The sequence below is a fragment of the Protopterus annectens genome, chromosome 6.part1 (assembly GCF_019279795.1).
Source record: "Protopterus annectens isolate FY-2018-M chromosome 6.part1, PAN1.0, whole genome shotgun sequence".
Lineage (NCBI taxonomy): Eukaryota > Metazoa > Chordata > Ceratodontiformes > Protopteridae > Protopterus > Protopterus annectens.
Window position 1 is genome coordinate 353,737,015 of NC_056738.1, and position 16,420 is coordinate 353,753,434.

The 16,420-nt window shown below is 40.4% G+C and overlaps 1 protein-coding gene across 2 annotated transcripts in view; it reads left to right on the forward strand.

Moving 5' to 3' along the window:
* The window catches only part of LOC122805553 (atypical kinase COQ8A, mitochondrial-like), a 768,588-nt gene that overhangs the window by 620,503 nt on the left and 131,665 nt on the right, over positions 1–16,420 (forward strand). For both annotated transcript variants that reach the window (XM_044075768.1, XM_044075766.1), the window contains exon 13: positions 16,114–16,179. In XM_044075768.1, the coding sequence (XP_043931703.1) occupies positions 16,114–16,179 (66 nt within the window). The remainder of the gene's footprint in view (positions 1–16,113; positions 16,180–16,420) is intronic.

Below are 16,420 nucleotides of genomic sequence, written 5' to 3' on the forward strand. Positions count from 1 at the left end.
AGAGGGAGGCAGAATGTAAGAAAATATCACTGCTGTTAGTCGGCCTTGATGCAGTGAAGCCATTTGACAGAGCAAGCTGGGATATTATGACTAGGGCAATGGAAACATTTGCATTCCCTGAAACAATAAGATTAATTAGGAGGATTTAGAAAGGATAGAAGGCAAGAATTAAAGAAGGAGGCTTCCTGTCTGATAAGTTGTGTTTGAACAGAGGAACCAGGTAGATGTGTCCTCTTCTCTCTTTATTTGCTTTACAGTTAGACATTGGCAAAGAAAATAAGGGACTCTGAAATTTTAGCTTCTTTTGTAATATTTTCCCTTCTAGGTCCCCCAGTATATCCTCACTGATGCTAATCAAGTTCCAGTCCCTACCCGTAAGTAATATTCCCTACTGAAAGCTGATTATTTCTGCCAAAAATTTTCATAAACTTCGTAATAGTTTTTGATGGAGTACAACTACATGCCAGCATAATTCTCCTCCCTTGCTTAGTAGCCCCTTACTACAGCAAGTCTACCATTGTCTGTTTCTTCCTCTTCTATCACTATTGGAGCCTGTCTAGCAATCAGTATAATTATACCCCTTTTCCTTTGTCCCTGATAGCCTGCTGAATATTCATCATGAAATCCTTTCTTTATGAAATTCACATGCTCGTTTCTTTCCAAACCTGTGTATTGCAGCATTGCCATTGTGCTGTGCATTTCTTAATATAATCCGTTACGGATTCCTTTTTGCCTATACATGTAAAGCAATTTTTGTTCCAAGATAATTTGAATAACATAGCCATTATGATAAAAATTTGTTTCCACATATTATATGTCAGGATTTTTGAATGTGTATTTCTAACTTTTGTGTTACATGCACACACTAATATTTGGCAGGCTGAACTTTTATACAGTTGATTCTTCTTATGTCCGTTTGAACCTATGTCACATGTTCAAGACTTTATATTGTAATGAAAACCATTCAACAAAAAGTAAATACATTCTCAAAACACCCTCATTCCTTATTAACTTAGAACAAGCATTTAAAGGTATGTAAATCTTCAAAAAATGAAGATTAACTGTCCAGATAGGAACAGTTGTCTTATATCAACAGCTGCACCCACAGGCATTACCTAATCTTAAATTAAGATTAGCCACCCACTTACAGTGATTGCTGTCTGTTCTTTTCTTATCTGTATTCCCCTTCCAGATATAAAAAAAAAAAAAAAAAAAAGTTTGTATGCTTTCAGAAGACATGAACTTTTAGCTCTAAGAAAAAGTGCACTGGCTATCTTTAAATAAAACTAATTTGTACACTATTCTATTAAATGCATTAACATGTTAAGGCTGACAGAGAGGCTGCTACTTGTTATTCGCGTCCCATAATTTCAAGCTATTTTTCTCTGACATGCTTGCCTTTGTACATTTACATTTTGCATTTTCCTTGGCAAAGAATGCTCAAAGGTAGTCAGCAATGAATGTTTGTAAATTTTACTCCAAACAAAATGCACAGCTGACTTCTTGACTCCCATTGAATGTTTGATAATGGTGAAAACATTCTAATATCTTTGCAGATGTAAAATGCTTGCCATTTTTAATGACTTTCATCATTTTGTCTTATATTTCAAGCCTACTTCCTTAAAAAAAGAAACACTTGTTTTGTAGCTAGACATTCACCTTTTTAAAAATGAGAGAAAATACCTTAATTGTACATATAATATAATCAGTGCACTTTTGCAACCCATCCCTATCCAGCAGCCCAAGATCACAGCATATTAGCATTAAACTTGTTTTGTCCACCCTTTCTTCTCATATATTATACTGTAAAGCCTATATTTCTTATAACCAAAAAAGAAAAAAATATGTTTGTTTCCTTAAATATTTTTTAACACATACAGTAGTAACTGGAGTTTCCCCCCAAATTTAAAATACCCCTGACTACGTGCTACTCAAAATTGCTTTACTGTAAATAACGTGCAGTTTACATCATGAAATGTTTTATACGAATAAAAACAACATTTTATTTGGTTACTTTTTCCCTTTTAATGTCCTTCTAAACATTAATAACATAAAGTGGGGTATGCTTTATAGTCCCACACACAAGTTTAACAAATCAGCAAAAGTCCAAGCTTTCTCATACAATTTTTCTTACAAATACATATTTCTTAAATGTGATTTTGCTTTATAGTCTCACATTTATTCACTAATTTCAGTGTTGCTAGTCTTCTTCCTGTTCATCTCCCAACACCAGACTCTGGTTCAAATCCAAGGTACACCTGATTTTTCTAGTAAACTCCTGAGATTTTTTCTGTTGCTTAAACATTTTCCTTTGGACACTGGAAAATGTTTTAATGGCAGTGTCTCTCTCTGAGCTTTATTATCAGAAGAATGAGAAGCAGAGTCCCCTTCTGTTTCCTGGCTCACTTTATTGTTGACTAGACCTCATGCCTTTTTTTCCTTTCTTGTTATTTTACCTCATACTATGGTTGTGAGTATTTTTTCTACCATTGTTGATACTTCTGATCTCATTTAGAGATCATATTATTACCATTGTTGGTATGCTACTGTGTTAATTTGCTGATTTTGACTATCTGATGTCCTTTTGAGTTAAGTATTTGATGCTTGGATCCAACGTGGCCGCATTTTCCAGACTTTAGATCCCAGTCTTGAGCTCCTCCCTCTTTCCATAATGCACTGCACTACCTTTAACTCCTCAGATCTCGTTTCCCACCAGTCAAGGTAAGACGGATGATTTCTAAGTCTCGAGCTGTAAGGAAACATTTTAAAATGTTTAACCTTTCACTCCTTAATTTGTTACCTTCTTTTGATAGTTTCTTTCCTACCTCAATACTCTACTGAATGTATATATATATATATATATATATATATATATATATATATATATATATATATATATATATATATTGTGTTTTCCTGTACTACTTATCTTATTTTAGACAGATGTTTACTTGCTCTCTTTTTGGTATTTTGAAGTTTTACTTTAACCTTTCGGAATTTGATTGCTTAGCGACTCTTAATGAACTTCAGAATTTTTCTCTGATGGACCCTGTCGGCACTCCTGAAGGGCTGTCCGACTGCCCATCTACTGAGATAGTCAGGGAATGTTTTCTTCTGAGCGGCACCTGGCCATCTAAACTGGCTTAACAAACGATACTGGGATGCTAATCATAATATCCAAACATTGTTACTACCTTTTTGGATATATCTATTTGTGTGTACAGAAGTCTATGTTCTGGACGGTCACACTTCACCTGCCGATTCTGAGCAAGAGTAACTGGATGTACTCTATACATGTTCGAACACGTACTATTGCATCAAATTAAATCAGATTAAACAGGCATTCCAGAAGACATCGGCACTTCTGACTGGGAGCCAGTCTTTATCAATTTGAACTCTGCCATCAGACCCACCACATTTCCCAGGATGCGTTTCCATATGCATGGCAGTATTGATTGATCACCTGAGGCTCGAAGGGTTTCAGATGTTTCCATATCTGAACAACCACTCCCTTACTGCTCCAACCAGGTATCAACCATTGCAAGCTGGGGATTACCAGTTTCAAATCTCCAGACCCCTGGACAATACTATAACTTTGGCAAAATCAAATCTATCCTGTGTACGGAGTTTGGAATTCATAAGTTCTCTTTCGAATGCCACAAATCAGATAGCATCTTTGATTCTTCACTGCACCATTAACAAATCAAGTGTGGGACTCACTGTCACTTCCTTCCCCCTCCAGCAATATTAACCCAACGAGCTCATGGTTCTATTATATATCAGTCTGTATCTTTAATCCAGTCGGATGATCTATTTCTAGGCAGACTTTTTTTTCACCTTTCCTTCCACATCCACAATGGTCATGGACGCTTTCCATCCGGCGTGGATGGGGGGCATTTCAAGTGAAAGTTTCCCCAAAGTACATGGTCTTACATGGAGACAAGGTTGCATACCAATGTCCTAGAGATGCTCTCCCTCTAGGGGCTATTGCATGCACACTTACAACACGTCAGTGGTTTATTATGTCAACAAACAAGGAGGAGTCCATACTTGCTCCGTGTGCAGAGAGGTCATGAAGGTCTGGAATGGGCGATTTTTTTCAGACTGCTCTTTTATTGTAACATACATGCTAGAGAAATCCAACCCTCTGGCAAACAGACTCATTAGGTCCAGTCTGATTCCTCATCAGTGGTCCCACCATCAGTCCGTTGCAGACCTGATTCTCAGATGTTGGGGCCAACCTTGCTACGACCTCTTAGCCTTCCCCTAACTAATGAAGTCAACAGATACTCTCTTATAATCTCAACTCCGGGGGGCATTCACGAGGGATGCTTGAGTTCATGATTGGCCCCCTCGGTCTTCTCTCTGCTTATTCCCCTCTACTATTGATCTTGAAGTGTCTACAGTAAGCCAGCAGGTGAGAGTTCTGTCATCCTCATTCTCCTTTTCAGGCTTCGTCAAGGGTGGTTCCTCTCTCTCTGGTCTCATCTCAAATACCCTCCATGGATTCTGGAGCCAATCGGGATCTCTTATCTCCCCCTTTCGGAGATCCAGTATCCTAATCTCCACACTGTCAAACTGACCGCATGGTTTCTCCATTCCCATTGATTGTAAAACTGTGCAGGCTTGCCTTCCTTGTTCTTGACATTAGCCAGCAGGTTCAGGACCTCTACTATACTATTGCTTATGCTGTCATAATGAGACCCCCTCCCCCCATCTCCCCTTTCAGGCATTGAGAAATTTATTTCAAATTTTTTTGGCTGCCGTGATTGTTATCTGCATGCATTTGTAGCTTTCTTCCCCGGGCCTTTGCTGAAAATGGGTTCCTTTGACCCAGTCAGACTATCCTAGTAAACAAATATTAAATAAATAGATTACCCATACAGGCATCCATTTCAAACACTGGGCGTTGACCGTTGTATTTACAAAAGGATGGCATAGCTATGGGCACCTCGTGTGCCAATAGCTACGCCAACATTATAATGACTGTTTGGGAATAGGAGCATATTATAGATGAACACTGTAGACATATAGGATTCTATTGGCGTTTTGTAGAATACCTTTTCTTAGCTTGGACTGGTCCTCTGGAAGCTTTGGAGCAATGCTATAATTATTTTAATCAGACCTCTACTTTTCTAAAATTTACTATGAAATATTCCCAGACCTCCATAGACTTCTTGGATGTTAAAATAAGTCTGACTAATGAATGTAAAATTAGCACAGGAGTATTTAGGAAATATTGTTACAGAAATACATTTTTGCATAGAACTAGTATGCATCCACAGCACATTTTTAACAATATAGTCAGAGGTCAAGGCATGAGAGTATCTAGGATATGTGTTGAGCAAGAAGGGTTTGACAGAGAAATTTCACAGTTGGAAAATAGGTTTGTACAGTGGGGTTATAAGAAAAACAATGTGTGCATGACTTTAGGTTTGTACAGTGTTTTTCTTATAACCCCACTGTACAAACCTAAAGTCATGCACACATTGTTTTTCTTATAACCCCAATGTGTGCATGACTTTAACTCAAGTTAGAAACTGTAGGACAACAACAGGTAGACCCTATTTTTCGGATAATGTGGAATGTAGTAGGAATGTTAAAGATAGGTGTGGTAGTTTAGTTAGGATGCCAGTTCTTTATGCCAATAATGTCAAACCTGTACTGGGGATTTATAGGAAATATTGGCCGATGTTAGCAGCGGACCCTGATATTAAAAAAGTAGTAGGGACACAGCCATCTTTCCTTTATAAGAATATGATTAATATGAAAAGAATGTTATGCTACCCGAAGCAAAAAGGCATAAAAAGAACTAATAAAATTGCGAGGCCGTGTAATAAATGTAATTATTCAGTATGTAGATAGCTCGGGTAAGTTTATTCATCTGGACTTTGGTAAAACTTTTTGGTTTCATACTGAAGGTACCTGTGACACAGAGCATATAGTTTATCTAGCTTATTGTGAAACATGTTTTGTGTTTTACATAGGCAAGTCAGACAGGAAGTTCAAGTTTAGGATTAGGGAGCATTTATATGATATTCAAAGACCAGTTACAACAAATGCTCTTGCCAAACATATTATGAATAATGTAGGCACACAAAACTTTAAATTCATGATAGTGTAAAATACTCGAATCAGTAATAGAATGGGGGACATCAGGAATCGAACAGGAATCAATGAAACAAAGTGGATAGTTAAGTTAAGAGCTGATGTAGGCAAGGGACTTAATGACAAAGTTCCTATTAAGCTTATACTTAAAGCAAGGCCTCTTAGAAAATAAATGAATCAATAACATCTTTCTGTTCATTACCATTGTTGTGTGTTTTTATGAAAATTTTTTCATATTTGATTAATGTGGGTTTGTTTGGAAGATATGTATATGCCTTTATGAGGGGTTTTGGCTAATTGGTTTTAAGTTAAGGAGATGTTCTTCATTCCACATTGCTGCAGTCCTAACTATTGGGTAGTCCGCTGTCCAGTCGGCCGTACCAAGAAAGATATGGCTGGCGTCGGTCACGGCGCGTGGGCTGCTGAACTGGCGATGCGTGCAGGTACTAATGCGCATGACCCATGCATATATCAGTCTTTTTTTGGCCGGCCGCGATGCAGCAGATGCGATGCAGCAGAGCGTTTGCGAAGTTTTGAAAGTTTCGTTTCTCAGAACGATCGAATCAAAAGTTATCAAGTTATACCTCGGAATATTTTGTTTTTCTTGCCTCAGTATTTAACGGTTTTCAGAAAGTGAATAAAAGTGAATAACTGTATTTCTTGTATGCTCATAGATACTCAGGGCCTTGTGTGTATACCTTGTTTTTTGTGTGGAACGCCGTTGTTGGATGGATTGGCTCTTGTGCTAGATTTAACAGCACTATTAAGAGAAGGTTAGACTGTGCCAGGTTAGTGTTTGGGAAGCGTTGTAATTATAAAATGCGTGGATGCTCCGCCCGTCTTCTAAAGCGGCGCCGCTTCCAAAAAAAGCCTAGAGTGGAAGAACCGACAGTCGGGGGTTCCCGGACCGACAGTCCCGGACGTCCCGAGGTTTTGGAGGAGAGTCTGTGAGGTTCTCAGTTGTGCCTCTTGTTTGAGATGTGAAGTGGAGAAAAGGAAGTGCCCTCGGGAAGGTCCTCTCTAGGGAAGTGCTCTTCTCCTTCCTGGCCTTCCTAAGCTTGGGCGTTTCCTGTTCTCTTCCCTAAGGTTCTGCTGCCTTTGGCAGGTTCTGTTGCAGTGGCTTTTTTAGGGGCAGGCTCCAGGTTTTTTTCAGTCTTTAATCTCATTATGAAAAAAGCAATGGCAGAGGATTTGATTACTATGATTAGAGGTTCTATCTCCCTAAGGATAAGAGGTGGAACCTGAGTTTGAGAGTTTGTAGGAGGCTTTGGGCAATGAGTGAGAGTCTTGGTTGAAGACTATTGAAGTATCCTCCTTATTCTGATGAATTCTGATGATGATGTTCTCCTTTCTTCAGCTGATGTCGATTTTTCATTTTTCTTTTCTAGAGAACATTTTAAATGGGAAGGTCATATTTTGGGAAGATTGAGGAACATTCTTAAGAGAGAAGGCTAGGTTTTCTACTACAGCAGGAAGAGCCTTAGAGATACCTGTGGTAGAAGATGTGGCCTTTAGTTATTGAAGATGTTTTTGCAGGTTTCGCACCCCCTTTTTCCTTGCTTCCTGGAAATCCTGAACCTTAGCCTCCCTATAGGTCAGCCCATCCTAGTACTTTTAAGAAGCAGAGGGGAAGACATCTCTCAGGTCTCAGGGGCCTAAAGCCTGTGGTTACTTGCTGGTTTAAAATCCTGAAAAAGAGGCAAGGGCTTTGAAGGGGCTTTGGATAGATGGGAAAGAAAGGAGGGCTTTACGGGGACTTTTTTGTGTCAGTTTTGAATTGTCAGCCAATTATGTTATTCAAGTCTCACAATTGAAGTCTACATAAATATCTTTGGCTGGAAGCTTTCACTGGTGGTATTGGCTTGGATTTAGTTCATGTTTCCTGAAAGTGTTTCCAAGCATTCTGAAAGTTCATGTTTGCATGCAAGTGAGGAAAGCTCGCTTTGCAGGCCTTTGATGCTGTGAGTCAGAGCCGGTTTGGTTCACTGGTTCTGGTGGAGATAGAGCAGTTATGGTTCCTGGATGCTCACAAGGATTTTGATGGTATGTTTTGTTGATCCTGTGTTGTCCCTTTTAGCCTGAAGAAGCAGAAGGAAAAGCCTAAGTAAATGGAGAGAGTTAAGGAGTTTTTGCACAGATTTTTGGATTTAGAGGTGCAAGTACTTAAGTTTTTGGAGGTACATTGTATGATTCCCAGTGCTACCCATTACCCAGGGTGGACTTCTCCTGTAGGTAAGGTTAGGCCCAGGGAGGGGTAGGTCAAGGTTCTTTTAGGGGCAGTGCTCAGGACAGGGAGTCCTTCTGGGACCCAGTCTGGTCATTCAGAGCCCTTTCAGACCTGCCAGTCAGTCCTTTACTGGCAGCACCTCTGGGAGACCTGCTGTCATTCCTGCTGTCTGATTTCGATTCTGTTTGGCAAATAAAAATGGGGATTTAATGGGTTTTCACAGGTTAAATTCTGAATGGTCATGCCCAGCATCACCACAAAGTGGAGAAATTTCTACTCATACACAAAGAGATTCGCAACAGCAAATTTCTGTGTTGGCGTAGACTCTCCTCCAAATAGGGAACATTCAGCAAATAGGTTCCATTCAGATTTGCAGGATGTTCCTAGTACCAAAGTGTTCGTAGTCTTGAAAGGGGCCTAGTCTGGTATTCTCCAAGTTCTAGGAACAAACTTTGGACTTTTTTTGTGGACGTATTAACAGCTTTTACCTCTTGCTGGGCAAGATCTGGTGATGGTAACCTTTTTAGATCTGCGTTACAAAAGATTTCAAAGGGATCTGGGCAAGTTGCAGGAAGCAGTCTAACTAGATCTCAAAATCTATTTGGCTCATGTGCCCTTGCCCTTTGGAGTACTGGGAAGTTCATATTCAGTTTCTTGGAAAGCCCAGTTATCCAGTTCTTCAAAGAGCCCTTACAAAAAATCTCTAAGCCCAAGGTATTCTAAGGTTAAAGACCAGTTCTGGCTTAGGGAAGGCCTTCCTTCAAAAGATTCCTTGTCATGGCCAGTGCCTGATAAGCGCTCAATAGTAGGAAGTCCTTGCCAAAAGCAGATGCCTAGGGTATCTCAAGACGTGTGGCAGTACCCTGGTGAGACTGAATACCTTGTCCAGTCTGAGGTTTTCTACTCCCGTGTGCAAGCCTTCCAAACTTTAACCCCACTTCCATCTTTTATCTCTTTTCCAGTTACTTCCATCAAGAAAGTTCTTCAGAAGTTACTTCCATCAAGCATTGTCCTTCTCGCCCTTTTATTCTGGAAATTCCAGGTGCCAACACTACAATGAACTGCCAAAGCACTGTGGTGATTCCCAATGCCAACAAAAAAACTTTTGGACACATAATACCAAAATAAAGGAAAAATTCATTCAAATAATACCTTACATTCAAAAGAGGGATTCATGTGAATAAAGGAGAGATTCTAAAACCAGGGGAGAAGCTGGGCTCTCAGCCAGAGGCAGGGCCAGATTCTAAGATTACAGACCCGGCCAGAGGTGGCCTTTATCTCAGCATCTACATCCCGATGACAAAGAGCAGTTAGTCATCTAGTTTATTCTAATGGGTTTCTTCAAGTCAGGAGCCCTTACTACAGCAGTCATTACATATCAACATGAAAGGACTTCTTTAGCAATAGGTGTTGATTCTAACACATAAGGAGTTACTTCTGTGGTTTATGGTGTTGATTCAACAGCTCCGGGCAAACTCATGTGCGGCCATAACAACAAAGCAAGAATTCCTTCTTGCACAGAGACCAATTGTGCAGCCCAGCAGCAAAGAACTGGGAGACATATCTAGTGGAAACTTTGATCTTCATGTAAGGCAAATTGACAGGATTTTGGGAGACTCCTCCCTTAGCAGAAAAGTTAGCAGCACTGTCATGGATCCCTGAAGTGGTTTTGCACTAAACATGTCCACACAAAATTTTTGCCTTCATGAAACTTGGACACAGTTTCATTTGTTTTCTCACTTTCTTTCCAGCTCTGCAAGTTTCTCACGAGGTGCTTCTCACCTCTGCAATCTCTCCAATGCTCTTTCTAAGGTCTCCCATTGTTCTATTTAAACTGAAGCTGCTTTAGTGTTAGCTAAACGTTTGAGGAAGCAGTGGGATATTCACTGTGAAAGCGCTTACATACTTGTTTTTGTTATTAAACCTTTCTGAATTGGAACACTGCCATTTGTTTTGCCTAGGTTCATTTATACTTGCTTTGTATGGACTGTTTACTATAGTGAACCAGGCATTTATCTAGAAGATTTTGGTCCTGTTCTCTTGTCTAACATTTTTAACACAATCAACTTTACAAATACATTTTTAATACAAGCCTCTGTACAAATCAGTTTGATATACAATGGCAAATAAGCCGAGATGGTGCAGCGGTAGCGTTGTCGCCTCACAGCAAGAGGTTCTCCTGTTTGATTCTCGGCTTGAGCGCCTTCTGTGTGGAGTCTGCATGTCCTCCCCATGGTTGAGTGGTGTTCGAAAGACATGCGTGAATGGGCGTGCCTTCGTTGAAGGTTGGGTGTCAAGCTGGCACCTCGGCACCATAAAAATCTACTGCCAGTCATTGGCGGACCGGAGTTCCGCTGTGGCGACCCCTAATTGGGAAAAGCCAAAAGAAGATCATACAAATGGCATACAATTCTTTACTAAATTCCAGCTATCTGTCCTCAGATATGTTACACACCCACTGCCCTAATTCTCCTGGCTTGATTGACAGTACCTGCTATTGTCACAGCTCCCTTTGATGGATAGACACTTTTTGGACCAAAGATTAAGGAAGGTCTCTGCAAAAGTGAACAAGATGGAAAAACTCTGTCTACTGTAGGAATATGTTTTTTTTTTTTTTTACCCCTTAAAGGACCTTTACCAGGAATCAGAAGGTGGGTGGAGGAAAATGTGATTCCAAAGGTCCCAGAGCTGTTCCCAGGACTCTTTTGGAGACAGATCGCCACAAAGATAAGGGGAGAACTCTAAAAATAGATGTCACCCCAGATCAGGGGCCCCTTCTCTGAAGAAACCTTATCAGCACTCCTGATGGGTTGTCTGACTGCTGCAAGTGGAGGCAGTTAGGGTCTGCTTCTCTGGAACTGGAGGCCTGCACAAGAGACGAAATTTACCCAGCATATCACCCCATCACATAAAAGATCCAGTCTTAGAAATACAAAAGTTGCTAACAAAAAGAGTCATCCAGGATGTCCCACAAGACCAACAAGGGTACAGAACTTACTTGAATTTCCTTTTGGTGCTAAAGAAGAATGGGAACCTCAAGCCACTCTTGGACCCATTCTCCCCCTGTTGTATACAGAAGACTGGATGTGCTTGAGAGACCGCCAGGATGCAAACTATCACAGCTGATCCAGGAGGTTTCTTCACTTCCTGCTGGAGGCCAGTCCTTTGTAGTTCAAAGCCATGTCCTGTGGTCTCGTCACAGTGCCCTGCGTCTTCACCAAATGCATTGCAGTGGTGGCGACTCACTTGAGACTGCTAGGATTCTGGGTGTTTCCTTAGCTCTTTGACTGGCTCTTCACTGCCCTCTCTGAGCATCCTCTAATTCATGCCAGGGATTACTTGTTTCATCTTTGCCTCCAACTGGGCATCATAGTCAATTACAAGAAGTCTCATCTTTGTCTCACACAAGTCCTGGAGGTCATAGGGGCTCACCTAAACACTGTCTCCAGATAGCAAAACTACTACAGTCGAGGCTCTCCACCTTGCAGAGTCAAGCTCTGGCTGTCCTGTTTTTACACCCCCCACCAGATTAATTTTACAACTCCTAGGATCCATGGGTGCCTCAATAATGCCAGTTCCATTAGTAAGATTTCATACAACAGTACTCCATTGGAAGTTAGCAGTACATTGGTCAATAAGATGACAACCCTTGTATTTTTTTCCCATATGTATCATCAGTGTGTGCAAGAAGCTTGTAGCATGATGTGTGCAAACACCAGAAGTACAACAGGGCTATCCCTTTGTCTTACCTTTTTCAAAGGCCATGGTGACCACAGATGCTTCCCAGATGGGGTGGAGGAGCACTACTTGGAGAAGACTGTTCAAGGCACATGGTCCCACCCCAGAAGCCAATCTTTTCATCAGTGTCCTAGAGATGAGAGCAGTCCTACTAGTGTTACAGGCATTATAGGATGTTCTCCCTCTGGGGATGATACAAACAGCATGTTAATAGTCTGATACATTAACAAACAAGGGGGACCCAATCCTGCCCCCTGTTTTGAGAAGATGTGAGAGTGTGGCAGTGGGTGGTCCCTTCCAACAGCTTTCTGATGGCAGTGCACATACCAGGGAAGTCCAACTTCTTGGTGGACAAGCCGAGCAGGTCTATTCTGCTCTCTCACAAGTGGTCTCTCAATTCTTTAGTGACTGAACAGATTTTTCATCAATGGGGTCTACCATGCTAAAATCTGTTTGCCTTCCACCAAATTGCTAAACTGCCTTGTGGGAGTCACTGAGAGACTGTCTGTTTCACTGTTGGCCTCCTTTATGCATATCCGTCAATTCCTCTTATTCCAAAGTTTCTAACAAAAGAGCTTCAAAGGAAGAGCAAAGTCATCCTCATTGTCCTGTTCTGGCTTTGACAAGTGTGGTTCCCTTTTCTCTGGCCTCATCTAGTACACCTGCCTTGTGTCCTGGATCAGCTTCCAGATCTGCTGTCTCACCCAGGCATTCAAACTCTTAAGCTTAGAACATGGTTTCTACACTTCCAGTGATGGCTAGATATTCCATGTTTTCTTTTTAAGTAATATACATTCTCACATCCTCCCAGAAGGCTTTGACCAGAAAGATATGCAAGTAAATGGAAAAGGCTTCCTATTTGGGCCAAGTAGAGACATTTGGACCCATTTTCAGACCCCGTTTCATCAGTCTTGGATTTTCTGGCATCAGTTTTCCACAGTTGAATGAGTTGTTCTACAATCAAAGTTCAACTAGCAGAAATCTCAAATTTTCATATTTGGAAAAATCATTCCTCCTTGGTATTTTTCAGATTATGTAAAGCCTTTCTTAAGTGTACCTTCCTCCTTAGACCTCTGATTAAGGATCCCACTCCTCCTTGGTATCTTATACTATTCTTACAGGCTTTGACAAAGTCTCCCTTTGAACCAGCAGCCAAAGTGGACATAAAACTAGTGTCTTGGAAGACTATTTTTCTAGTTGCCATTACTTCAGCCAGATGAGTATCTGAATTCCATGCTCTGTCTTCTCAACTCCATGTCTAATTTTTCCCATGGACAGAGATTCCCTGCAAACCAATCTCTTCTTACAAAAGGTTGCATTTGAGGCAGTACTTAAATTATAACTTTGCTAGCTTTTCCCCCCAAATTTACTAATAATGGAGAATACATGCTGCACTTATTGGATGTAAATAGACAACTCAGATTTTCCATCTCCATAGAATACAAACTCTCAGAAAATCTGATCAGCTTTTTATTTAATTTTCAAAGGCTAAACTGGGCAAGCCAGTTTCAAAAGTAACCATAGCCAGGTGGCTTACTGATTTGTATTTCTTACGTTTACAAGGATAAAAGTTTGACTTTACTGAGGCCCCTCCCCCCTCGGGCTTTTTCAACAAGATTCATTTCCACTTCTGCCTTCTTATCCAGAACTTCAGTAGATGATGTTTGTGCTGCAGATACCTGGACCAAGACTCATACTTTTATTTCTGATTACAAATTGGGTATTTCTTTCTAGAAAAAGGGCAGCTTTTGGCTCTTCCATTCTCCAAAATATCCTTCTGTGATAACTACCCTGGATTTCAAAAAGCTGGGGACTCTGTCCCAATCATTGAAGAATTTTTATGGCTAGGCTTGTACAGGCCTTGGGGCCAATAGCCTAGTGCCAACCTATGAGCCTATAGACAAAAAAGACATCAGACACAAAAGTTCTGTACTCGCCATAACAATGCATCTGTGTTGTCTGTTTTCTTCCTTCCTCAACATCCCTCCCTCCGTCCATTTCCCCTTCCATGTCATGGAAAATGTTTATATAGACTTCTTTTTAAATTTCAACAAGTCTTTTTGGTTTCTAATACCATGATGGGAATGGACCCGATTCCCAAGTCAAAGTATGAGTAAAGTTCATGAAACTGATATTTCAATCTTTAATGTTAGCCAGAAGTAATGTTTGGAGCACCCGCAATGTGCCCAATAATGACTCCTCCTGCAGTTCATACAGAGTTACAGGTGTCTGTAACGTGTCAAAGTTGTTGTTCCTTCGGCTTTTCCCGGTTAGGGGTCGCCACAGCGGAACTCCAGTCTGCTAATGATTGGCAGTAGATTTTCATGGTGCCGAGGTGCCAGCTCGACGCCCAACCTTCAACGAAGGCACGCCCATTCACGCATGTCTTTCGAATGCCACTCGACTACGGGGAGGGCATGCAGACTCCACACAGAAGGCACTCCAGCCGAGAATCGAACGGGAGAACATCTTGCTGTGAGGTGACTATGCTACCGCTGCACCACCGCGGCTGAAATTCCTTTTTATAAGGCCCATTGCTCCTACTGTTATTGGAACTGTTTGGGTATCCTTCTTCCACATTGCTCTCATTTCTATCTGGTTTTCTTGCATCTGTTTTTTGAACTGTTGCCTATGTGTGATCCCATGTGATATAAACTTCATAATTTTCTGTAATGCTTTGTGGCTCATGTTTTTATTGCTTTTCAGTTACTTCACAATATAGACGTCTGGTATAACCTTTAGGATATACCTAGAGATATCTTCCACCTTCCAGAACTTCAGATTTAGGTATTTCCTGGTTGTTTAACAGTTTCTGCGTTTGTACTTTGTTTTCAGTACGGGTACTATATGATTATTCCTTAGTAATCTTGAACTGGGGCAAACTTGATCTGCGGTAATGTGGGATTTGGAGGAGGTTATGGGTAAGGGGAGGAGCCTAAGCCGCGCATCCTAACTGGAAAAGTGGCCGAGGTCAGATTTGAAAACTCAGTCTTAAGGATGGACGAAAGCTGACAACACAGATGCATTGCTATGGTGAGTACATAACTCTTCTGTGCTTGTTCTGCCTTCTAAAGCTACCATTTTTTTGAGACAGCTGTTCTAAAACTTTAGAAGTCTCATACTTGGCTAGCCTTTTCTTCATTTCACCCTCTTACTTTTTGCATTTTTTTTCAGTTCATCTGAATAGCTAGTTAAAGCTTCTTCTATTTTTCCAGCCTTTTGTTATTTGAGTTGATCTATTCCTTCAGCATTTCATTTATCTTGATCACCTCTTCAGTATTTTTGATTTATTTTTTTCCTCTAAATTACTTAAGCCATCTCTTTTACCAAAGCTGAAGCCTGAAATGCTTTTTGCTGAATGGCTGCAGGATTCTTCCAAGCGCTTTTTATTTTTTTTTTTTTCACCATTTCTGGCTGATTTTCTTTCATGTTCTCTAAATTTCTTTGTTGGTATCCAGGCAGTGCTCTTTCTAGCCATTAACTGAATTTTAGTCAAGCTGGCAGTGTAACTGGCTCTTATTTCTCAATTTGTTTTTTCACACTAGAAGAGCTAAAGTTAAGCTGATCTGTGTGCAGCCATCTTGGAAGTCCTCTCAAGCATTTTTCTTTGGAACATTGGAAAAGGTTTCACTGGCTGAGTCTGAGTTTTATTGTCAGAAGAATGGGTAGAGATGAAGACAGCTGGATACAGCAACTTGAATCTCTCACATTCCTTTCAACATTCTCTGATTGCTGAGATAAATTTGATTCTCACTTGCCTGGTGTGCAGCAAATAATCATTTTCCGCAAACATCAAGTATACTCTGAGAGAAGGAACGTGAGAGTGTGTGTCCTAGTATTGCATTACTGAAAAACATGAAGTCTTCAGATGCTTTTGATGGTGGATATATTGCTGCTGTTGTGTAAATACCTGAAGTCTGCTGATTTGACAGTGTGCTTTTAATAGGATCATGTCTTGAAATTAAACGTACATCAGTCTTCAGAAGGTAATTGCGAAGATATGTCATTAAAGTAAAGTACTCGACATTTTAATTTTTCAGGTGTCCCTCTTGGATTTTGGAGCAACAAGAAGTTTTGACAAAGAATTCACAGATCAGTATATAGAGGTACGTTTGCAGGTTTTATAAATCTTGCGTTTGCTGTATTAACTAAAGGTCATGGCATTGCACTACCCATGTGTCATTGACTGGGTAAGTTTGTCTTACTAAACCAGTATTTAAAGCAATTTTCTAGCCAGTTTTATATGTTCTTGCAACTAGATTCAAAGCTAGTTTAATTAAATGTACCATACATATGTGTATACAGTATTTCACAGTTCATAGCAGGAACAGATTTAATGATTATTTA